Source organism: Babylonia areolata, chromosome 25 (genome assembly GCF_041734735.1).
Source record: "Babylonia areolata isolate BAREFJ2019XMU chromosome 25, ASM4173473v1, whole genome shotgun sequence".
Classification (NCBI taxonomy): Eukaryota; Metazoa; Mollusca; class Gastropoda; order Neogastropoda; family Buccinidae; genus Babylonia; species Babylonia areolata.
This window is the reverse complement of record NC_134900.1, coordinates 29747370-29772369: the sequence shown is the minus strand read 5'-3', so window position 1 is coordinate 29772369 and position 25000 is coordinate 29747370. Positions and strand designations below refer to the sequence as shown.

General features: G+C 42.5%; 1 protein-coding gene across 1 annotated transcript in view; it reads left to right on the top strand.

Moving 5' to 3' along the window:
* LOC143299422 (uncharacterized) overlaps positions 1–21392 on the top strand; it is a 27737-nt gene extending 6345 nt beyond the window's left edge. Inside the window, exons 4-22 of the mRNA XM_076612607.1 lie at positions 1202–1330; positions 2501–2632; positions 2860–2961; positions 4153–4365; positions 5243–5443; positions 7806–7934; positions 9124–9255; positions 9487–9588; positions 10512–10649; positions 11500–11601; positions 12348–12485; positions 13143–13244; positions 14196–14333; positions 14844–14990; positions 15668–15814; positions 17118–17255; positions 19762–19855; positions 20698–20747; positions 20905–21392. Coding sequence (XP_076468722.1) covers positions 1202–1330; positions 2501–2632; positions 2860–2961; positions 4153–4365; positions 5243–5443; positions 7806–7934; positions 9124–9255; positions 9487–9588; positions 10512–10649; positions 11500–11601; positions 12348–12485; positions 13143–13244; positions 14196–14333; positions 14844–14990; positions 15668–15814; positions 17118–17255; positions 19762–19855; positions 20698–20747; positions 20905–21251 — 2681 coding nt within the window. The 3' untranslated portion in view covers positions 21252–21392. The remainder of the gene's footprint in view (positions 1–1201; positions 1331–2500; positions 2633–2859; positions 2962–4152; positions 4366–5242; positions 5444–7805; positions 7935–9123; positions 9256–9486; positions 9589–10511; positions 10650–11499; positions 11602–12347; positions 12486–13142; positions 13245–14195; positions 14334–14843; positions 14991–15667; positions 15815–17117; positions 17256–19761; positions 19856–20697; positions 20748–20904) is intronic.
* The last annotated feature ends 3608 nt before the right edge of the window (positions 21393–25000 follow it).

Sequence of the window (25000 nt, the reverse complement as noted above, 5' to 3'; positions counted from 1 at the left end):
ATCATCACATAAACCCAACACACGGCCTGTTTACCTGATGTAGTCTGTCCTACATCATAACATAAACCCAACACACGGTCTGTTTACCTGATGTAGTTTGTCCGATATCAACATATAAACCCGACACACAGTCTGTTTACCTGATGTAGTTTGCCCTTCCATCAACACATAAACCCGACACAAGGTCTGTTTACCTAATGTAGTTTGTCCGACATCAACATATAAACCCGACACACAGTCTGTTTACCTGATGTAGTTTGCCCTTCCATCAACACATAAACCCGACACAAGGTCTGTTTACCTAATGTAGTTTGTCCGACATCAACACATAAACCCGACACACGGTCTGTTTACCTAATGTAGTTTGTCCGACATCAACACATAAACCCGACACAAGGTCTGTTTACCCAATGTAGTTTGTCCGACATCAACACATAAACCCGACACACGGTCTGTTTACCTAATGTAGTTTGTCCGATATCAACACATAAACCCGACACACGGTCTGTTACCTGATGTAGTTTGTCCTCCATCAACACATAAACCCGACACACGGTCTGTTTACCTGATGTAGTTTGTCCGATATCAACACATAAACCCGACACACGGTCTGTTTACCTGATGTAGTTTATCCGACATCAACACATAAACCCGACACACGGTCTGTTACCTGATGTAGTTTGTCCGACATCAACACATAAACCCGACACACGGTCAAGATCTGTCCTTCTGAACGCTGTTTTGGGAGTGTTTTACTTTGGTAATGTTTTTATCAAGGTTTGAGTTTTCAGTGTTGCGTGATCTACACGAAGAGGAAGAGCAGTTTCATATCCCAGTGTATCCTGCGGTAAAGAATGATTACACCAACAATACTACCACTACCATGACTGCTACTAATGCTACTAACAATACAATTAAAATATTTGTCAAACCATTATAAAAAATAAAAATGTGTGAACGTAACACACATTCCACGGTTTCTCAAAAATTTAAAAGTACAGTTTAAAAGATATTATGGACATTTACCTAAACTGAAAAAAAAAACCCACTTACGAAAACAATGACAATATATCATATTTCGAACTCCGATACGCTTATTGTAATGGTTCATATATATATATATATATATATATATATATATATATATATATATATTTCCAGTGTTATAATTACAGACAAACTGGTCATTGTGTGTGTACAGTGCCCAGTGAAGTCAGTGAGTGTCCAGTGGGCACGTACGGGTCATCGTGTAACTCACAATGCAGTCAACAGTGTGGGAAAGGACCGGGCAAAAACTTCTGTTACAAGGACACTGGGTATTGTTATGACGGTGAGTAAGGTAGAACTTACATTCTGAAACAAAAGTGACTGTGTTTGTACACACACCAGCATCTGCCCACCCATTCAGCAGCATATACACGTTCAGAACATTCTAAGGGAGCAGGGCTGCAGAATGGTTGAGACGCTTATATGCGTCTAGACATTCGGATGAGAGGATGAACCGAGGTCCCGTGTGCAGCACGCACTTGGCGCACTGTAGAAAGAACCCCTTGCAACAAAAGTGTTGTCCTCTAGCAAAATTCTGTAAAAAAAGAAATCCACTCTGATACTGATAGGTAAACAAATACATATATGTATCACAAATGCGAGAACAAATCAACCATACAGAAATGCCACTGACTGTTGATTTTCCAATATACACAATGATTTCACGATTTCTCTGAAATAATTGACGTACTGGATATTTTTTTCATATACTCTGAATATTTTAGAACTGGATTTTTTTCCCCGATGTATCATCCCTTTCTTCATCTGTTCAGACCAGAGAATCTGTGGAAATTGTGTTAATGAATGACAGTATTTGGGGATTCTTTGCACACTGACAGAAAAAGACCGCATTGTTTTACCCGAAACTTCACTGTCAGTACCGTTTGTCTGACAACACAACCTGTTTTTCGCTTCTGAGTCACATTTGTCAGATCTATATATCCGTATAACAAAGAGGAAAAAACAAAACTGCTGATACGAGCAAACGGGCATTTGTAAGACGATGAGTGCTGTCCCACACGACATATGCAGATAAGTATACAAGATCTTTTTTCAAAGGTGGGTTCAATACTGAACTCATGGACGAACGGGAAACACTGGTTACATATAACATGAAACGAGACGAGGAGGCGACATGTTTCGACTCCTGGGTCTTCTATAGGCACAACGATAATCTCTCTCTCTGTCTCTCTGTCTCTCTCTCTGTCTGTCTGTCTGTCTGTCTGTCTGTCTCTCTCTCTCTCTCTCTCTCTATATATATATATATATATATATCTACAGAAAACGAAAACAACAACAACTAAAACACCGATACATCACATGTGATGAATGGCACATTGAAGGAATATATGAATCTCTCTCTCTCTCTCTCTCTCTCCCTCTCTCTCTCTCTCTCTCTCTGTGTGTGTGTGTGTGTGTGTGTGTGTGTGTGTGTGTGTGTGTGTGTGTGCAGGATGTGTTGCAGGGAGGTACGGGGACCAGTGCACCACCCCCTGTTCCCCAGGATGTCAGAATACTGTGTGTGATCGACAGACAGGACAGTGTTCTCAGTGCAACACTGGTTATACAGAGTTACAGTGTTCAGGTGATTCCTTTGTGTTAGTCTGTTTCAAGAGTTTACTTCCTTTAATTATGTGTGTGTGCGACTGTTTCTGAATTGCCAATGTGCTTCCGTGCATATATATATATATATATATATATATATATATATATATATATATATATATATATATATATATATATGTGTGTGTGTGTGTGTGTGTGTGTGTGTGTTTTCTGCATGCTAATCTGATACATACTGACTGTTTTCAGAGTGCCAGGATAAATACTACAAGACCACCAGCAACACATGCGTCCAGTGCAATGTCTACTGTCGGTCACAGAGCTGTGACAAGGCAACAGGCAGATGTGACGGTCAGTTTGTTTTCCAATGTAACTGCTTCAGGAACATAACATCATATTACTAAGTAAATACAGAGATTACTGCTGACATGAAGACACACACCAGCCTCAGCCCACTCATTCAGCAGCATGTACATGCTCTGAACACAGAAACACACACACACATATAGTTAAAGGGAATAAATTTCGAAAATTGCTTTTCCTTCAAAGAAGCACGAGAGCGCTACCGTGTATGAATATTTGATCAACTGCTTCAATTTATTTTTCTATTTCTCTCTCTCTCTCTTGGACAGGGTGGATATGAATGGGAAAATAGAAACAGCTGCAGTTCGTTTCTCTCCTGTACGAATTCATGCAAAGGTGTGCTTGGCAGGTCAGACCAGTTCCGTGTGCACATAAGCCTTTTTTATGTCCCCCTACTCTTCTGATAACAATGGTCAAGTAGAAGCATAGTTTCAGTTCGTTTCTCTCGTGTGTGAATTCCCAACCCCCACCCCGCCCACCCACCCCTCGCTGCTGTCAGTGCCCTATCAATTTCCTTGGAGTTGAGTCACAACATAAAATTAACTCTCTCCATACGAACGGCGAAAGAGACGACGTTAACAGCGTTTCACCCCAATTACCATCATCAAAATATTGCAAGCGGAAGGCTCTTATACTGAAGAGGTGAATGTTGACAAAGAATACTACAATTCTGACGACGGAAACTAAAGGTTGGGTCATTCAGACACCCACTGGACATCCGAGGGGTCTGTGTGGAGGAGAAGAGAGGACTGGCCGTACTGAGTGAGTTAACGTGGCTCTTTTCTTGCAATACAACAGTACTATTTTTGTCATTAAGGACAAGCAAGTAGAGATCATCAGCGAATTTAAATTTCTCGAACTGATCATTTCCAACGATTTGAAATGGGAGAAAAATACGGAAAAAATTGTTAAGAAAGCACAACAGCGCCTGTACTTTCTTCGGCGCCTCAAAAACTTCGGAATCAGAAAAGAAATCATGACAACGATCATAGTAATAATAGTAAGAGTGATAACACTATCATCATCAGCCATGACCAAGATGCAAAGTTGCTGCTCGCATTTTCATATACACTAAGTATCTAGGAGAGCACAATACAGCACATCACTTTACTTTATCAGCGTGTGTGTGTGTGTGTGTGTGTGTGTGTGTGTGTGTGTGTGTGTGTGTGTGTGTTACAGTCAACGTGGCACCTGGTAAGACATACGATCAGAGCAGCAAGTACAATTCAAGTTCTGATGACTCCAGCCAGGCAGCCAATGGAGACACAGACAGAGACTACCCTGACAACGGAATCCACACCAGCCGCAGTGACCCCAACAACCCGTGGTGGGAGGTGAACCTGGGCAGGGTGTACCCCGTGCACGACATCACAGTCTGGGCACGTCCTGGATGTGAGTGGTGTTTTCCGGGTCAGACACGTCATGTGATGGTCGTGTCCCAGGTACACACGTGACACCCGGTTCTTTTCATTTCCTGTCCCTCCATCCAGTGTCACGTGACGCTGGGTTTCTTTCACATCGGCCACACAGTGTTACCAGTCTGTCTGTCTGTCTGCCTGTGTCACCTCTCTCTCTCTCTCTCTCTCTCTCTGGGACTCCGAAACGGATTCACCAAATAATGATATATGGTTCCTTAATTCATTACCACTGTATTGGTATGATGTCCATAAAAAATGACACTTAGCTGACCAAAACATTATTGGAAGTAAAGTTCACAATCATCTATTAATTATGAAAAACGAACAATTGGTGACCACAAGGAAAAGCAGGGAATTTCAAAATGCACGTGGCAGTTGACTTTGATAAATGAATTATAAGAAACAGATGAAGAAGAAAAGGAAAATGGAATGTGTGCGTGTTCTCTCTTTCATTTAAAACAAAGTAGTAAGCTACTACATTGTATGGAAGTTGCATTGATGCATACATCTGCCATGAGCCGGAAAATTTTTGCATATTATGGGACATTAATCTGATTATACTCTCTGTGTGTGTGTGTGTGCGTGTGTGTGTGTGTGTGTGTGTGTGTGTGTGTGTGCGCGCGTGTGTGTGTGTGTGTGTATTAAAAAAAATTTCAATTCAAACCGTGAAAACATTATTTCGATTAAACAGAAAAACCGAAGTTTAATTTTGTTGAAAAATATCAATGCTGTTACCTAATGCCACACACACCCCAAAGTGGTCAAAGGATTATCTATTCTTGATTCTTGATACGTATTTACCAGTTTGAGCAACTGTGTGTGGACTAATTGTCTCACCTTTTCATGTTCAGTTGAAGAACGCCTGTACCCCTCCACCATCACTGTGGACGGCCAGCAATGTGCATCAATACAGTCCATCCCCTCCAACACCAGAAGGGTGGACGTGACGTGTCCTGCCGTCATGTATGGACAGAGAGTCCGTATCACCAGACAGTCAGCTGGGCTGCATGGTAACGCTCGGACACTTAATATGGCTGAAATGCAAATCTGGGGTGAGTATGTCACAGGCACATAAGTACAGGGTACTACGAAAGTGGCATCGCATGTGCTTTGGTCTGCTAACTTTACTTTCTGTCAGCCTGATGCAATTTTTGAGAAACGTGAGGGCATCAAAGTCTTCTCTGTTATTTCAGTTAAATAAAAACGACCGATCACTTTTGAGGCGTGCTACATAAAATCACTGGGGTGAGCCATACTGGAACTGGGGTCCACTTCATGGGGAAGGCGTACACGGAAACGCCCGGAGTAAACTTGTTGTCCGAGACAATCCGTCAGAAATTGGAATTCATGGCGCCGGGTGACTGAGCAGAAGTCCACGTCTAAAGTATTCGATTCTATTCTAAAGTATTGCGATTTCGCAAGACTGTACTGCAGTCCATTAGAATGCACCATCCGGAAGTGGATATGGTGATGGTGATAATAATGATAATGATAATGCATTTCTATTGTGCCTTTCATTAAAATGAAACAAAAAGAAACATAATACATACAAATTATAATTACACACAGAGGCAAGCACACACTGGTGCTTTCAATACATAAGAGCAGAGTCATTGGTGTTTGCCACCCAAGTGCATGCCGCACGATCGCACGTGATGCCCTCCGGACATAACAAACCAATGATTCAAGGCCGAGCAAGCCAAACGTAAATTTCAGTCCGTGCAGCAACTGACAAGCATGCGCACAAGGGAACTTATTCGGGCAAAACCGTTGTCAAGAACTATTTGTGAGAAGTCCAGTTGTTCGTTGTCATACCTTCCTTCCTCCTCCATGAACTCTGACTTCGCTGCAGCAAAAGTATTGACGATCAAACTCCGGACGTTTTGCTTCACACCGGGCATACGTAAATCAGTCACCATGAATTGGACCCCTGGTACAGGAACTTGTCACGTACAGCTTTCCAGACACATAAGCCACACACACAGATGACACGGATATCTCTCCACAAACCCGCATGCGTAAATGCACACACACACACACACACACACACACACACACACAGAGAGAAATGTGGACCAGCAGACTATAACGAATTTTACACCCCTTCCCCCCAAATGGGCGTCACAGTCCCGAAGTGATGCTTCATGACAATAATGATAATAGTAATAACTAGAGTTTCAGCGTTTTTAGGGAAGCTGATTGTGTGCGGATTAGTAATATATACCTATATATAATTATATGTATGTATGCTTGTATGTATGTCAGTTATGTCCCAACTATCTGGGCTAGCATTTAATTATAGTGGAGAATGCCTTGCCGAAATTACACCCCCACTCTCCTAGTCAAGATGGTTTTAGCACGGTCGGCGTTGGGATGGTTCCCAAAGACCAACGAGCCCCCAAGGCTGCAGCACAGAGAGCCAGTGCCTGCCAGTTTGAGAGCCATAGTCCTTCACAAAATACTAAGCTGTCAATGACTTCCCACTGCGGTGGAAAACCCACTGACAATACAGCTCTCACTTTGCTGTTGGCCCAAGCGTAAGCTTTGTGCGCCCGTGTGTGTGTGTCTGTGTGTCCGGCTCAACGCTTGGCTTATATCAGAGATTGACATAAGCTTATACTTACGAAGTCTGTCCTTCCATCAACACATAAACCCAACACACTGTCTGTTTACCTGATGAAGTCTGTCCTTTATCATCACATAAACCCAACACATGATCTGTTTACCTGATGTAGTCTGTCCTTTATCATCACATAAACCCGACACACAGTCTGTTTACCTGATGTAGTTTGCCCTTCCATCAACACATAAACCCGACACAAGGTCTGTTTACCTAATGTAGTTTGTCCGACATCATCACATAAACCCGACACACGGTCTGTTTACCTAATGTAGTTTGTCCGACATCAACACATAAACCCGACACACGGTCAAGATTTGTCCTTCTGAACGCTGTTTTGGGAGTGTTTTACTTTGGTAATGTTTGTATCAAAGTTTTGAGTTTTCCGTGTTTCGTGATCTACACGATGAGGAAGAGCAGTTTCATATCCCAGTGTATCCTGTGGTAAAGAATTATTACACCAACAATACTACCACTACCATGACTGCTACTAATGCTACTAACAATACAATTAAAATATTTGTCAAACCATTATAAAAAATAAAAATGTGTGAACGTAACACACATTCCACGGTTTCTCAAAAATTTAAAAGTACAGTTTAAAAGATATTATGGACATTTACCTAAACTGAAAAAAAACACTTAAGAAAACAATGACAATATATCATATTTCCAACTCCGATACGCTTATTGCGATGGTTGATATATATATATATATATATATATATATATATATATATATATATATTTCCAGTGTTATAATTACAGACAAACTGGTCATTGTGTGTGTACAGTGCCCAGTGAAGTCAGTGAGTGTGCAGTGGGCACGTACGGGTCATCGTGTAACTCACAATGCAGTCAACAGTGTGGGAAAGGACCGGGCAAAAACTTCTGTTACAAGGACACTGGGTATTGTTATGACGGTGAGTAAGGTAGAACGTACATTCTGAAACAAAAGTGTCTGTGTTTGTATGCACACCAGCATCTGCCCACCCATTCAGCAGCATATAGACGTTCAGAACATTCTAAGGGAGCAGGGCTGCAGAATGGTTGAGACGCTTATATACGTCTAGACATTCGGATGAGAGGATGAACCGAGGTCCCGTGTGCAGCACGCACTTGGCGCACTGTAGAAAGAACCCCTCACAACAAAAGTGTTGTCCTCTGGCAAAATTCTGTAAAAAAAAAAAAAAGAAAAAAAAGGGAATTCCACTCTGATAGGTAAACAAATACATATATGTATCACAAATGCGAGAACAAATTAACCACACAGAAATGCCACTGACTGTCCAATATTCACAATGATTTCACGATTTCTCTGAAATAATTGACGTACTGGATATTTTTTCATGTACTTTGAATATTTTAGAACTGAATTTTTTCCCCCGATGTATCATCCCTTTCTTCATCTGTTCAGACCAGAGAATCTGTGGAAATTGTGTTAATGAATGACAGTGGGGATTCTTTGCACACAGACAGAGAAATACCGCATGTCCTGTTTTACCCGAAACTTCACAGTCAGTACCGTCTGTCTGACAACACAACCTGTTTTCGCTTCTGAGTCGCATTTGTCAGATACATATATCCGTATAACAAAGAGGCAAAACAAAACTGCTGATACGAGCAAACGGGCATTTGTAAGACGATGAGTGCTGTCCCACACGATATCTGCAGATAAGTATATAATATCTTTTTTAAGGGTGGGTTCAATACTGAACTCATGGAGGAACGGGAAACATTGTTTACATATAACATGAAACGCTAGACGAGGAGGCGACATGTTTCGACCCCTGGGTCTTCTATAGGTACAACGATAATCTCTCTGTCTCTCTGTCTCTCTGTCTCTCTGTCTCTCTCTCTCTCTCTCTCTCTGTCTGTCTCTGTCTCTGTCTCTGTCTCTCTCTCTCTCTCTATATATATATATATATATCTACAGAAAACGAAAACAACAACAGCAAAAACGCCGATACATCACATGTGATGGATGGCACATTGAAGGAATATATGAATCTCTCTCTCTCTCTCTCTCTCTCTCTCTGTGTGTGTGTGTGTGTGTGTGTGTGTGTGTGTGTGTGTGTGTGTGTGTGTGTGTGTGTGTGTGTGTGTGTGCAGGATGTGTTGCAGGGAGGTACGGGGACCAGTGCACCACCCCCTGTTCCCCAGGATGTCAGAATACTGGGTGTGATCGACAGACAGGACAGTGTTCTCCGTGCAACACTGGTTATACAGGATCACAGTGTTCAGGTGATTCGTTAGTGTTAGTCTTGTTTCAAGAGTTTACTTCCTTTAATTATGTGTGTGTGCGACTGTTTCTGAACTGCCAATGTGCTTCCGTGCATATATATATGTGTGTGTGTGTGTGTGTGTGTGTGTGTGTGTGTGTGTGTGTGGTGTGTGTGTGTGTGTGTGTGTGTGTGTGTGTGTGTGTGTGTGTGTTTTCTGCATGCTAATCTGATACATACTGACTGTTTTCAGAGTGCCAGGATAAATATTACAAGACCACCAGCAACACATGCGTCCAGTGCAATGTCTACTGTCGGTCACAGAGCTGTGACAAAGCAACAGGCAGATGTGACGGTCAGTTTGTTTTCCAATGTAACTGCTTCAGGAACATCAACATTATATTACTAAGTAAATACAGAGATTACTGCTGACATGAAGACACACACCAGCCTCAGCCCACTCATTCAGCAGCATGTACATGTTCTGAACACAGAAACACACACACACATATAGTTAAAGGGAATAAATTTCGAAAATTGCTTTTCCTTCAAAGAAGCACGAGAGCGCTACCGTGTATGAATATTTGATCAACTGCTTCAATTTATTTCTCTCTCTCTCTCTCTCTCTCTCTCTCTCTCTCTCTCTCTCTGTGTGTGTGTGTGTGTGTGTGTGTGTGTGTGTGTGTGTGAATGCCTGTGTGCGTTTGGAATGACAGATCTTAAGATAGTTTTGAGGTGTGTTTTCAAGCAATGTGCAGATTAACTTATATAAAAAAAATATCATAGACGAATGGATTTTTGTCCACAAAAAAGAAAGAAACGAAAACAAGAAGGAAGGCTCTTCACGGCAGTAATGAACGTAAGTTTTACTGTATTGATATAAGGCCCACAAAGACGAAACCGTCACTAGGACAGATAGGTATATAGTACAAATTTGTGATTAGTTATACAAACTAAACGCCACACAAGCTAACGTCACACAAAGCAGGTACTGAAAAGCAACACTGTTGGGAAATGCACAGACAGGAGTGACTCCGATTCAGTGGACTATCACACAAAACCTAAAGGGTCTGGAGATACAACACGACAACAGAGCACAGAAAGGGAAGTGATCTCCGGTATTGCAAGTGACCAGACACCATTGAGAGTGACAGATGCATGTGAAAAGTAAACAGTCACCGATTCTTTATCTGAGACACACATTAAGAAACGATAGCCACATTTTGCGTGTCATATATTTTTGTCTTGAAATAACTGAGCCCTGTCCTGATGTCCCAGACTGTGTTGACGGTCGGTACGGAGACATGTGCGACAAGACCTGCAGCACAGCTAACTGCCGACAGTGTGATCGGGACACAGGCACAGGGTGTACAGAGTGTACACTGAACAGCAACCTGGAGCTTCCAGACTGTACAGGTTAGTTTGCCTCTGACACTTTAACTCTCTGTACGAACGACAAAAGAGGCGATGAGGATGATTTCAGTGCTGCTGACATCGTTAACATATTACAAGCAGCAGATTCTCACTCTCGAGAATAGAAGAAGACAGGGAATACCGCATTTGTATCGATGAAAGCCATGGGCTCGTTCATTCCGATACCCACTGGGCATCAGATAGGATCTATGTAGGGGGAAGAGCACTGATTTAAAAAAAAAATTAGATCAGTGGGGGAAGACATGCAGAAGCTGTCCGCCAGTCCTCAGTGAGTTAATACATCCTGCTTATGTTGCACATGGTTCACCATATATGTTGGGGAGTGATAACAGCTTAAAATACAAACTTACATTAACCCTTTCACCGCCAAACTTGCATTTATGCACAAGCTAGGTAGAGGACACATGTCACTGAAAGGTGACCAGATCATGGGTCTGTTATCCATGAACCTACTGCTCTTAATTAATTTCGGTGGTAGGTCAGGCCGTATTTTCTACACATCGCAAGAGGAATCCCCAGCTATTCTTAGACACCATCTTTTGTGTGTTTATAGCACAAGGGAATTTGCACTCTGAATTGACTGCGATGAAAGGGTTAATGTATGGTTTCAGTAGACTTTACACATGCTTTCATTTTTACGTTGCTTTTATAGTGATATGCAATGTTTCTTTGTGTCAGGTCTGGTATCACTGACTCTCTCTCTCTCTCTCTCTCTCTCTCTCTCTCTCTCTCTCTGTGTGTGTGTGTGTGTGCGCGCGCGTTCACATGCTAACCCGTCAAAAAGCTTTGTCTCACAGTATTTCATCGGATGATACATGTTGACTGTTTTCAGAGTGCCAGGATAAATACTACAAGACCACCAGCAATACATGCATCCCGTGCAGTGTCAACTGTGTGTCACAGAACTGTGACAAGGAAACAGGCAGATGTGACGGTCAGTTTGTTTTCCATAGCAACTGCTTCAGCATCATTAGCCTGACAGTGATGTCATGCATCTGCAACAAAGTGTGTGTGTGTGTGTGTGTGTGTGTGTGTGTGTGTGTGTGTGTGTGTGTGTGTGTGAGTGTCTGTCTGTCTGTGTCTGTGTGTGTATGGATTTGAAATGGTACAATGTTAAGATTTAGTGAGGTGTGATAGCAAACAATATGCACGATGATATATGTTATTGTATTTGAATGGATTTCTTTGTCTAGAAAAAATAAAACAAAAGAAGAAAAAAAAGGAAAGAGAACGGGACAATGTTTGTAAAATCTAAAATCTAACAGAAACGTGGTCAGCTACTTGAATAAAAAGAACATTACCAGCATGAGATCACAGCTATTCAACTAATGAAACAAAGGAAGATCTATAATTTCAAAACATAACAGCTACAAAGACTAAACCGTCACTGGGACATGTACAGTGCAAATGTAGAAGGCCTACACAGTCATGATTCATTATTCAAAACTAAACGCCACGCAAACTAGACACTGACATGCACTTCTGTTGGGAAATGCACAGAAGGGGAAGTAATCCCTGGTACTACAAGTGATCAGTCACGAGTGAGTGTGACAGATGCGTGTGAAAAGTAAACAATCACTGACCCTTTACCTGAAACACAAATTAAGAAACTACATTAGCCCATTTTGTGTATCATATATTTTTGTCTTGAAATAACTGAGACCAATCCTGATGTCCCAGACTGTGTTGACGGTCGGTACGGAGACATGTGCGACAAGAACTGCAGCACAGCTAACTGCCGACGGTGTGATCGGGACACAGGCACAGTGTGTACAGAGTGTACACTGAACAGCAACCTGGAGCCTCCAGACTGTACAGGTTAGTTTGCCTCTGACACTTGAACTCTCTCAGCACAAACGACAAAAGAGGCTACGAGGACACTGTTTCAGCGCTGCTGACATCATTAACATGTTACAAGCCGTTTATTTCTCACTTTGGAGAATGGTAGAAGACAAGGAATACCTCATTACCTCATTTGTAACAATGAAAGCTATATGGGGTCTGTGGGGGGGGGGGGGGGGGGGGAGACCACCGATTTAAAAATATTTTTAGATCAGTAGGGATAGACACGCAGAAGCCGTCCTGTCTATCCTGAGTGAGTTGATACATCCTGCTTCTGTTGCGCGTGGTTCACCATATATGTTGGGGGGTGATACCAGCTTTCTAACATACAAACTTGCATTAATGTATGGTTTCAGTAGACGTTGCACATGCTTTCATTTTCACGTTGCTGTTATATAGATGTTTCTTTGTGTGGGATCTGGTGTTTCTTCCTTGCACATGTGCATGTGTGTTATTTCAGAGTGTCTGGATGATGACTACAAGCGTTAAGGCAGCATGTGTGTGTGTGTGTGTGTGTGTGTGTGTGTGTGTGCGCGCGCGCGCACGCGTGTAAATGTGAATGTTTGCATGCTAATTTGTGAAAAAAGATTTGTCTTACAGCAATTTATTCAATGATACATGCTGACTTTTCAGAGTGCCAGGATGGGTACTACAAGACCACCAGCAATACATGCATCCCGTGCAGCATCAACTGTGTGTCACAGTACTGTGACAAGGAAACAGGCAGATGTGACGGTTAGTTTGTTTTCCATTATAACTGCTTCAGCAACATCAACGTTACAACAAAAAGTTTTTTACTGACAAGAGACAAACATCTGCAAAAGTTTGTGGGAGGTGGTGGGGAGAGGGTGCATGCGTGTGCATGTCTGTGCAGATAATTGTGTGTCTATACATGTGTGTTTGTTTGTATGTGTGCATATATATATGTGTGTGTGTGTGTGTGTGTGTGTGTGTGTGTGTGTGTGTGTGTGTGTATGTGTGTGTGTGTGTGTGTGTGTGTGTGTTGTTTGTAATGGCACGATTTTAAGATAATATTGAAAGGTGTTATCAAGCAATATCCACAATTTCATGCTTCATTTTAATGGAATCAATTATGTTTGTCCCAAAAAGAAAGAAAAGAAGGACTAAAATTTAAAATGAAGGTGATCAGCGACTTAAGTAAAGATAACATTACCGACATTTGATCACACCATTTCTCACTGCAGTAATGAAAACTAAGGAAAGAGCAAATTGAACTGACGGCAAAAAAAAAAAAACAAAAACAACAAAAAACAAACAAAACAAACAAACAAAGACGCAACCATCTGTTGGGATAATATAATGGAGTCTCTCGTCGGACCGACGGACGAGTAGGCAGGCAGGCTTATCTGTCGGCGTGTATCCTCGTATGGGAGAAGAAGCCGATTCTGGATGCACAGCACTTCCCACAGGTGTTGCAAGGGAAAACGTCTCCAGAAGTTGAGCCCTGCTTCCTTCACTCACGTTTCTTCTTAATGACCGGCATTCTCTTGTTTTCAAAAAGTCTTTATGCCACTTGAGCACAGCATCCTCCAGCAAGAGCGGTCAAGGGCATCAGTTTCCCAGGAAACTTGAGACATACGTTAAGAAACGACAGCCACATCAGTCCATTTTGCGTGTCAATTATTTTTGTCTTGAAAATAACTGAGACCAATCCTGATGTCCCAGATTGTGTTGACGGTCGGTACGGAGACATGTGCGACAAGAACTGCAGCACAGCTAACTGCCGACAGTGTGATCGGGACACAGGCACAGGGTGTACGGAGTGTACACTGAACAGCAACCTGGAGCCTCCAGACTGTACAGGTTAGTGTGGCTCTGACACTTTCACACACCTTGCTTCTGTTGTGCATGGTTTACCACATCCGGGCCGGAGGGGAGAGGGGTGGGTTCATGGCTGTTTGCTCAAACACAGACTTACATGAACTTAACACCTTAGTACTTATTGCTCATTTCTTTTCTTCCATGTTGCTTCCATCAGGGAGCTGGTGTCACAGTGTGTGTGTGTGTGTGTGTGTGTGTGTGTGTGTGTGTGTGTGTGTGTGTTCAATGTGTCTGGATAATTACTACAAGCCTCAAGGCAACACTTTGTGTGTGTGTGTGTGTGTGTGTGTGTGCGTGTTTGTGTGTGTGTGTGTTGTTTCAGTGTCTGGATGATGACTACAAACCTAAAGGCAGCATCTTGTGTGTGTGTGTGTGTGTGTGTGTGTGCGCGCGCGCGTGTATGTGTGTGAGTGTGCGTGCGTGCGCGTGCGCACGCACGCGTGTCTGTGTGTGTGTGTGTGTGTGTGAGCATTGTTCTTACTGTTGTTTCAGAGTGTCTGGATGATTCCTACAAGCCTCAAGGCAACACCTTCTGCTCCACCTGCACGTGGACCTGTCACCCAGAAACAGTGTGTGACAAGACCTCTGGCCACTGTCCCCTCTGTCCACCCGGCAGACGTGGTGACCGCTGTGATCAGGGTACAGTGCACACAGAAAACTGACAACTTGTTAAGTTGATGTCCTCTTACAATACGTTGTTTTCCCTTCTGTTCATTTTACAAACAGGAAGACCTCTGTAGCCAGGTATATTAAACACAGTATATTGATTGCTTACTGTACTGACGTGTTCTGGTTTACACTGTTGTTATCGACGTCCTATCGGGAATTTCTTTTTCAGATTGTTGTTTTCTCTAACTTTCATTGATATGGTAGAAAAATCACGTTGGTCTTCACATGTTTCTGTATTTTATAATAATAACAAAAATAATGATGATGATGATCATCATCAGTAGTAGTTCTTGTTTTGTTGTAGTGGCAGTAGTATTGTAGAAACATTGTTAAAAACTTTCGATATATGAGAATGACTGTGAAATCATAGCACGTGAGCTGAAGATGCTTACTGAAAAAACACATCGTTATTTTATTGTTTCCTTTATCACCGTGCATCTTAATTCCAGTTCCTCCCTCCTTCACCACACACAGACAGGCACACACACACACACACACACACACACACACACACACACACACACACACACACACAGCAACTGTTATCCCCATTATATATTTAAAAACGGCCAACCAGAAAAACAATCTACAGCTCCGTTGCACCATGACTTCAGCTGTTTCAGCCCACACACCTTTCTGTCACACAGACTGTGAGGCCGGGAGGTACGGACAGAACTGTACAGAACACTGTGGTCACTGTGTCAACCCACAGACCACGGGGTACTGTGACGTCACCAACGGACACTGTCAGTCTGGCTGTGAGGATGGATGGCAGCCGCCGCTCTGTAATGAAGGTATCTGTCTTCAGTGTTGTAATCACACAACATCAACGCATTATTAAGGGAACTGGGTGATCAAGAGGGTTAGGAGGAGGGGGGGGGAGGTGAGTCATTCTTTGCTACCAGCTGGGGTCCAATTGAATTCTCCTGAAGGGAAAGACAGCCATATGTTATGCCTGGCTTAAATTGGCTTTCGTTCTCAGTGGACTTTCAGCAGTCAAATCAGAGTGCATGCAAATGCAGTACTTTCTGCTTTTCATTGTAGGAATACGTATTTATGTGTCCTGCCCTTTTTGGAAGCTTGTGGACGACACTGGTCTAACATTAATATCAGTACCAGTATCAGTATCAGTAGCTCAAGGAGGCGTCACTGCGTTCGGTCAAATCCATATAAGCTACACCACATCTGCCAAGCAGATGTCTGAACAGCAGCGTAACCCAGTCAGGCCTTGAGAAAAAATAATAGTTATTGACAACAATGCTATTGAATGTTTCTGGTTTGGGGGATCTGCATTAATGTCTCATGCCTTGCATCTGGTCCACATGGTGCGTATGAGAAAACTTTTAAATAAACCTTTGGAAGTTTATCGTGTGGTGGGATAATACATCCGGCCACCCTGACAGAGCCTTTTACTATGGAAGGGCAATGGATGCCCTCTAGAATGGTCAGCCAGGTGTCACCTTAAGCCCAGACTGCATATCTACTTCGTGACTATTTCACCCAGTACACTCTCATCAAGCTCAGCTCAAAGATCAGACTGATGTGCTCCCTTGTCATTTCCACATTTCCATATGCCTGCGAAACATGGAAATTGATAGCTGAACTAGAGAACAAGATACAGGCCTAAGAGATGAGATGCTTCTGGAAGATCCTTGACATCACATACATGGACCACATCAGAAACAATGAAGTGATACTGGGACACATGATGATCTACTGACCACTGTAAAGAAACTGAAGTGGTATAGCCACGTATCGCGTTCATCAGCACTGACCAAGACCTTCCTGAAGGGAACAGTGCAGGGAGCAAGAAGAAGAGACAGACAGAGGAAGAGATGGGAGGACAACACCTCAGAGTGGACTGTTCTAACCCTGACTGAGACAGTCAGAAGGACAGACAACCACGAGTGATGGAGGAGGCTGGTTGCCAAATGTGTGGTGCCCCTACGGTCTACGAGACTACGGGATAACTAACTGCAACAAAACCGTCTGGGTGAATTGATAGTTTTATTAGCTTATCTTATCTGCCTGCCTTAATACAACAAGCTGTCACTTCCTTGATAATCGTTTTACACTGTAGCGTGTAATTTGTCTCAGAATGTGAGGACGGGTATTACGGCCTTGGATGTAACCAGAAGTGTGGAAACTGCCGGGTCAGCAGTGAGTGTCTTCACGACACGGGAAGGTGTACAGGACAGTGTGCTGAAGGCTTCACGGGGTTATACTGCACTGAAGGTACGTGCACAATGAAACAATCATGTGTTTTTTCCCTTTGTCTTTCTTGACCAGCAGTTGATTCAGTTAGTGTGGGTGGGTTCTCTTTGACATGAACAATGAAAAGCGTCTGATCATCTACTTGGTAAGTTGTAAGATTAGTGGATTTGGCATGTGGATATTCAACCAGCGAATGTAAATTCATGTGCATTCCAACAAAGAGTAATGATTTCTTCATAATTATTCACGAGCAATCGAGCAGGTGCATGGTCTGTGTGTAAAGAGAGAGAGACAGGAGGGGCGTCGTGAAAACGGACGGACAGATGAAGAAACAGACTGACTGACAGAGAATATTCTGCAAACAATGTTCCTCAAGCCAAAAGGAAGAGAGAGGAAGCTGGGTTCACTGGCGGGCTGACTGTCGATGTGACTGATCGTACCACTGTTTGATATGGTCTGATGTGTCGTTCGGGTCAGCAAGGATCACAGCACACACCGTCCTTGATCCTCAGTCGTACAGCAACAAAAAGGGAGTTGATGTCAGAATGATAGGTGTTGCAGGACACTGATCCCGTTCATGTTGTGAATGCTCACCAGAGCAGTGAGGACAATACTGAAGGAGAAGGAAGTGTGAGGAAGTGTGGCTGACATACAGAGAGACAAACAGACAGAACATGTGTGTGTGTGTGTGTGTGTGTGTGTGTGTGTGTGTATGTGTGTGTGTGTGTGTGTGTGTGTGTGTGTGTGTGAGGAAGAGAGGTGAAGTCAAATTGTGCTTTATCTGTCACACAGTTCATAAGTGATTAAGTGGGCTTGTCGATTTGGTCTGCACGCTTCACGGCTAGTGCATTGCTAAGACACCTCTGCCAGGTGCTCAGCTGCTCGTGTGCTCATCGTCTGCAACTCTGGATAGTCATACTTTGGCCAACAGTTGACTTGTGTGCCAGGTTTTACCTCTGTCTCGCCTCAACCTTTACGCGAAGTTTGAGCATTGTTTGTTGTGCACTTGCTTTTCCGGTCCTTCCTCTATATCAGTACTGGTATTCGATACGATCCTGCTTCTTCCTTCTTCGCTCCGTCCTGATTACCTCTCTTTCCTTTCTCTTCTGGAGCTCAGTGTGTGCGTTCTGACTTGTACTGGTCGTTATACCTCACACACTCCACCCTGCTATGTCGAACCCCAGATGCCGGGTTGGTTTCACCTCGTGATTCTGAACGATGCCCAAGGTCTCCGGGTCCTCAGGGACCTCCAGCAGTGGGAGCTGAGACTGTGCTGGTCCCAGAGGACACGCCTTGGGACATGCCCTGTCTGGGCGAGTGGTTCTTTGAGATGACGTCTGAGTGACTCAACTCCTCTCTCCTGGCACACAGCCCCCTGCCTACTTCAACAGGTGGCACTCTTCGTCCATCCTGGGCAGTGGATCGCCTCAGGACATGGCCTTCCACGGTTTTATCACACTCCGTGTTCTTCCGGAGTTTCTGGATAAGAACTAAGCCCCGGGGGTGTCCCTCTTTCTCTCTGAGGATCAAACCCATGCCCAAGGGGCATGAAGATCGGTATCTATGTCCAGTCTGGTGTCTCAAATAATACTGGGATAGATCTTGCTGTAGACTTCCTCTCAGATACGTCTGATGATCTCCATGAGAAACACAAGAAAGGCTTTGCAGCTTGTACCATTTCTTGTTGGGTTCTCTCAGGCTGTTCTGGAAGTATATTCTCAGACCCAGATAGATATTAGTTGCTTGGATACGAGAGCACACGAAGTGAGGGCTATTGCTTCATTGGTGGCCTTTCAGCACTCTGTACCTCAGTGGCATGTTCTGGAGGCAGCCTTCTGGCGTTTAGAAATCCCTTTCAACTGGTGTCTCGGGGATTTCCGTGTGACCAAGGCTGATGGTTCCAAGGGATTTCCTTTGTCGCAGTTAACACAGCTGTTGCTGCTATGAAGGCTTCCCTACGATCCACTAGGGTTTTGTCATCCTTTTCCTTTGAACAGCCCTGAAATGGCTCTCTTGAGATCAGATGGGCTATAATTATGCGACAGGATTTGAATTTGCCTTGAAATCTGTCAGTCTGACAAGGTATGGTATATGACACGAAAATGGGAATTGCATTTTACTCGATGTCTGGTTCAATATACGTAGTGTCAAACTCAAATGCCCGAACATTCTTCACTGTTCTTGCCATGGTTCACAGTTATTCTTTGTTGGCCAAGACTCAGGGCTTAAAGCAGGGAAAAGCGTTGATTGTCTGGGCAGACAACGGGCCGGGCAGGGACGTATCAGTATGATACAAACTCCCCATTTGCAACAGACGTATGTCTGACGTGTAATTTTATGGTCACAACGGGCATATGGTTGACGTATAATTTACCTACAGACATGTCTGACCTGTGATGTCATTTGCTTGTCACGGCACACATGTCCGACGTGTAATTTTCCGGTCACAACAGATATATTCCTGACGTATAATTTACTTGTCATATCAGACAGATGTCTGACACATTTTGCTGTTTGTTGTTCACAGAGAAAAACACTGATGCCGTCATCATAGGTTCTGCGGTTGGTGGCGGAATCGCCTTCCTTGGCATCTGTATCGTCATACTGGGTGTTATAATATGGTAAGCTGTGGTCATGGCTATGATTCATGCACATAATAAGTATAACTGATTTCTAATCTAATATCTAGTTTTGTAGACATAGAATTATTGGATCTACGCATACTATTCCCATTAAGCAGCACCACATATTTTGAAAGAACAGAAATGTTGCAGGTGCAGATAAAGATAAGCTTGGTCTGACTGATATGTAATGAAGCTCAATATCCGTTTCAATGTTGACCTCAATGGTGTTTGCAGGCAAGGCTGGTTGCCTTTAGCAATATAATACCAGAGCGTCGTTTTCACTTTAACCGTTGGTTAATATGCAATTTTGGTTTATTTATCGAGATGGATTTAGGCAGGTTTGGGGGCTTCATAATTATCATCATTCAAATAAAGTACATGCGTTTCTTTCTGTGAAAACGTTAAACTATTATCGTGAGTAGTCTTTTCTGATCTGTCAAGTTGTTCTCGGTAAAGTCTGTTTATAAATATGATTTATATAAGGAAGTCCTGTCAGCTAAAAATATGAGAAATATTGATCCAAGTAGTCATATTATCAGCATTTTGACGATGTTGGTACGTTAAGAGGAGAGAATGGTAAATATTACAAAAATGTTAAGAACATAGTGGAATGCAATCATAATATCATTGCAAGTATATGTTTCATGAGAAAAGTACAGCGGAAAAATGACTTGTTTTTAATCCTCAGCTAAGATGCAACACACGTGTGAAAGGTAATAACTGAAAATCAAAACCATACCTCAGCCCAAAGATTACAGATGTCTAGACCACAATTTATATGATGGAGTTCATCTTTACTATGGGGACAGAAAGAAAGACTGACTTCGCTTTGCTTTCAGGGTTCTCAGATCCAGGCGGATGTCTCAGCAGAACAAACAAGCAACGGACGGTAAGCATGCCAGTGCAAACACACACAGACACACACACACACACAGCGATACACACACATACTCTCTCTCTCTCTTTATCTCTCTCTCCCTGACTCACTCACACAGGTAATAACCACGCACACATCCCCATCCGATGGCTTGTTTCACTGCCTCCAGGAACAGAGGGCAGCACGTGCCGCTCGTCACGGCAAAGAGCAGCTGCCCCAGCAGACAGAGGAAAGGCAACACCAGCACCAGCACCAGCACCACCTCCAGCAGCCTTCCACGAACTACAGGGCGAGGAAGAACACTACGAGAGAGTGGGGGACATGGCCACAGTCTGTGCAGACGTCCTGCCTGACGACTCTGCCGTCCCTGAGACCACGGAGTCCCAGGGGGACACAGGCAGCGCTAACCCCTATGACAAACTGACCGTGCTGTACCACAACACGGGGGAGGTCCAGCTGTATGACCGCTGGCTAACGTCCACAGGTCATGGAGGGAAGACCCCCGACGGGAAATGAGCCACGTGTGGAACACAGCTGAGGCTGGGACTGGGCTGTCTGAAGGCTGCCGTTTGCATCACTTACATGAACGCACGTACTCACACACACAGACTCGCGCGCGTTCTCTCTCTCTCACACACACACACACACACACACACACACACACACACACAACTTTGGAGAGGAAGAGTGGGGAATAGAGAGAGAAAGAAGCACTTGGAGAGACCTAGTTCTAGATGGATAGTTGGTTGGTTTATTCAAAATGAGTCCATTGATAGATATTGATAATTTTGACATTATATGAACTGAGAAGTGAGAGAGAGGGAAACAGAGAGAGAGAGGGGGGGGGGGGACTAAAAGACTCAATGATTAAATCAGTAAAGCCATTGCCCCATATGGACAGGGGGCAACAGTAGAATCCACTGGTCACAGTGCAATATCTTCCTTTACACACACCACCAACTTTAGGTTACCAGCGTCTCTCTTACCTATTCTTTGATATTCCCATGCATACCCAAACTCAAGTTCATGTAAACATATCCGTACATTCGATACCCAATTAACCATGCCTCTTAAATATAAACCATATAGCATGTTGTAGGATCCACTTGGCAATCGGTCATTATTCATTTTCAAAAACTTAAGCCAATATTGAATACATCTAACAGCAGAATGATATACATTGGATATCTATCAGTTTCTCCATATACTAAGTCATTAGGTGTTCTCATTCAACTCCAAAATACTTTTTAAGCTGAAACAGGTGAACAGACTCACAATACAAAGCTTTTCTATCTAATCACCACAATTCTGAACCATATAATACAATGGGTTGTATCTGAGTATCAAAACTTTTCAAGAATAATTCCAGAGAATAATTATTCGACAGACGACGTTTTCTCATACTATGTACCATGCATTCTTTGCCCCACTGGGTAAATCTCACAAACAGCTACAAAACTCAAACGCATAGAAAACAATATACCAAGATATTATATGCATTAACAACAGGCATTACACTACCATCATAAACCCATCTTTCACTTTCAGCCAAATAACCCCCTTTCCTAAAGACAATGATGTTACTCTTATCCAAATTAATCTGTAATTGTAACTGGTTAGCTGAGTTTTTCAAATTATTCAATTGCGTCTGTTGACCAACAATAGTTTCAGAGAGCAGAAGTATATCATCAGCAAGGAATAAAATGAATAATTCCATGAAATCAACTGTGAACCAAGCACCGTGTCTTCCCTTATCTATAATTTCTACTAATTCATTTATAAATAATGAAAACAAAATAGGACTACATACATCTCCCTGTTTGACTCCTCTTGTACAGCTTATATAACCAGTCAGCTTATCGCCACATCTTATTCTTGTCTTAACGAAACTATACATACTCTTGATATAAATAGAAAGCTTTCCACTTACTCCGTTCTTAAAGAGAATAAGCCATAATAATTTTCGGTTGATTGAGTCAAATACTTGCTTATTCTTGAAGCCTTTGATTAATAATGGAACTATATACTTTGCTACTTTACTACTAATGTTAGAAAGTGAAATGCTTCAACAATGATCAATGTCATTTACATTTACCTTTTTCTGTATAGTGGCAAAATAATAGACTGACAAGAGAGAGAGAGAAAGAGAGGGGGTGATGGGGTATGTAAATCACGTATTGATTGACTGTGTTGCTGAGCTTCGAAAGTCTGTGATCCCAGTTACTAATAGATATACCGTGGTCACAAGAACTGTTTCATCATTTCGATTATGTTTTTGCTTTCTTTTTCTTCACATCTACAGAACGTTGATACCTTGACATTTTATTACCTTCAGCTAAGGAAGCCATAATCCATGGGGGTGGGACACTGGGTGCAGGGGGGGGGGGGGGAATGGGGGAGGGGGGGATAGTTCATGATCACAGCTTGACGCTGCAGTAAGACCGTTGCCTGTGTAAGCTAACACGCTGAAGGCAAAACCACTGGTAGAAGTACAAATATTGTACTCATTATTCCAACTTGCTGTTTTGGATTTCTGCATCTCTAAACATATGATAGTCTTTGCAACAGCATCTTTATGGTTTGCAATCTTCCTGTATGTGTACATGTCGTTGAAGTACAATAATAATTATCATCTTGTAATTCGGTTTAGTGTACAATAATAATTATCATCTTGCCATTCGTTTTAGTTGAGGAACAATAATAATTATCATCTTTTTATTCGTTATAGTTGCTGAACAATAATAATTATCATCTTGTAATTCGTTTTAGTTGCTTATTGCGTCATAGTATTACGCACGCACGCACGCACGCACGCAGACACACACACACACACACACACACACACACACACACACACATGCATTTGACATCTTTTGTGAACTTAGTTACAAAAGCATTAAGCTTTATCCTGTTAGATAATGCATGAATTTGTTTTAATTTTGTCAAATCACTGTATGTGATTGACTGATTGATAGTTTCCGGTTGCTTGAAATTAATCATACTATAATTTAAAACTTTGCCACTTTGCTGGCATAGTTCCCTGACTTTGCTCAACAGTGCTTGTACTGTTAGTCAGTTACCCTCTTGTACAGACAGAGGCACATAAAATTCTATGGCACCCTGTTCGTATTTTGCACCTTTTTCTCGCAGTCCTGTCAGCCCTTTCATTATAGAGAAGACCAAGATGAAAAGGAATCCAACAAAAGTAAAATATGTTCCCTTCATACTCAAACGATGTACTATGTGACTGATTTATATCATAATTTTGGACTTCTTTTTGTGATTTGATTAGTTTGAAGCACACAACACAGATTTGGAATCAATGCAAATCTAGACTTGTGGAAGACAAACTGGAAGATCAAGAATGTGATTCAGAGCCATAAGAACAGCAATAAGTTCAGCACTGAACATAGATCGATTTTACCAATATAGTAGGACCTTTCCATTTTCAGTTCTGGTATGACGAAAGCTGAACCTGCTTGACCATTGTCTAAGAGAGAGAGCAGTCTGTGTAAATCTGTAAATGATCACATGTATCTATTCTGAATGTGTAATCTGACTTTCGTTACCATGATATGAGGATTTTCGTTCTTTTTAATGTCAGTATGATTAATGTCAAAATGTGCTTTACTCATCTCCCTGATGGGGTATGGACTTCCGTTCCTCTGTTTGTCAATGTCACTTCAATTTGTTTCAGACTTTTCGAAAATGTTTGACACAAACGTGCCAATGGGTATCAAATAAGATATGGTTTAAGCTCTTTTCAGGAAGTCAATACGTATTTCGCACATGCGCGGTTTCAGCATTCATCTAAAGGTAATTCTCTTATAATTATTTCTTTGTATGTTCCGAGGGTCGATGTTTGGAAAGGTACACCGAGGGCAAGTCAGTTTGTTTTACAGTCTATGCTTTGAAGTTTCTTTTGTAAATAGTAGAACTTAGTTCTAGCAAACACGTAATATTTCAATGTAAGAATGTAAAATCGTTTTTACCAAACTTCATCGAAAGTTCTTGTGAATATATTTTCACCAATTTCAAGATGCTATTTGTTATTGCAGAAGGTTTGCTGTGAAGTCCAATAGGGCATTCGTTATAGTTGTTTGATGTTAGAGTTTCCTCCCATTTTTTCCCTGCGTTGTTTCTCCCTATCCCCCCCCCCCCCACACACACACACAAACACATGTTTCCCTCTCTCACCACTCCCCCACCCCCTACTCCCCTCCCCCTTTTTTGTTGTCTAATATCACTTAAAGTGGACAGACAAA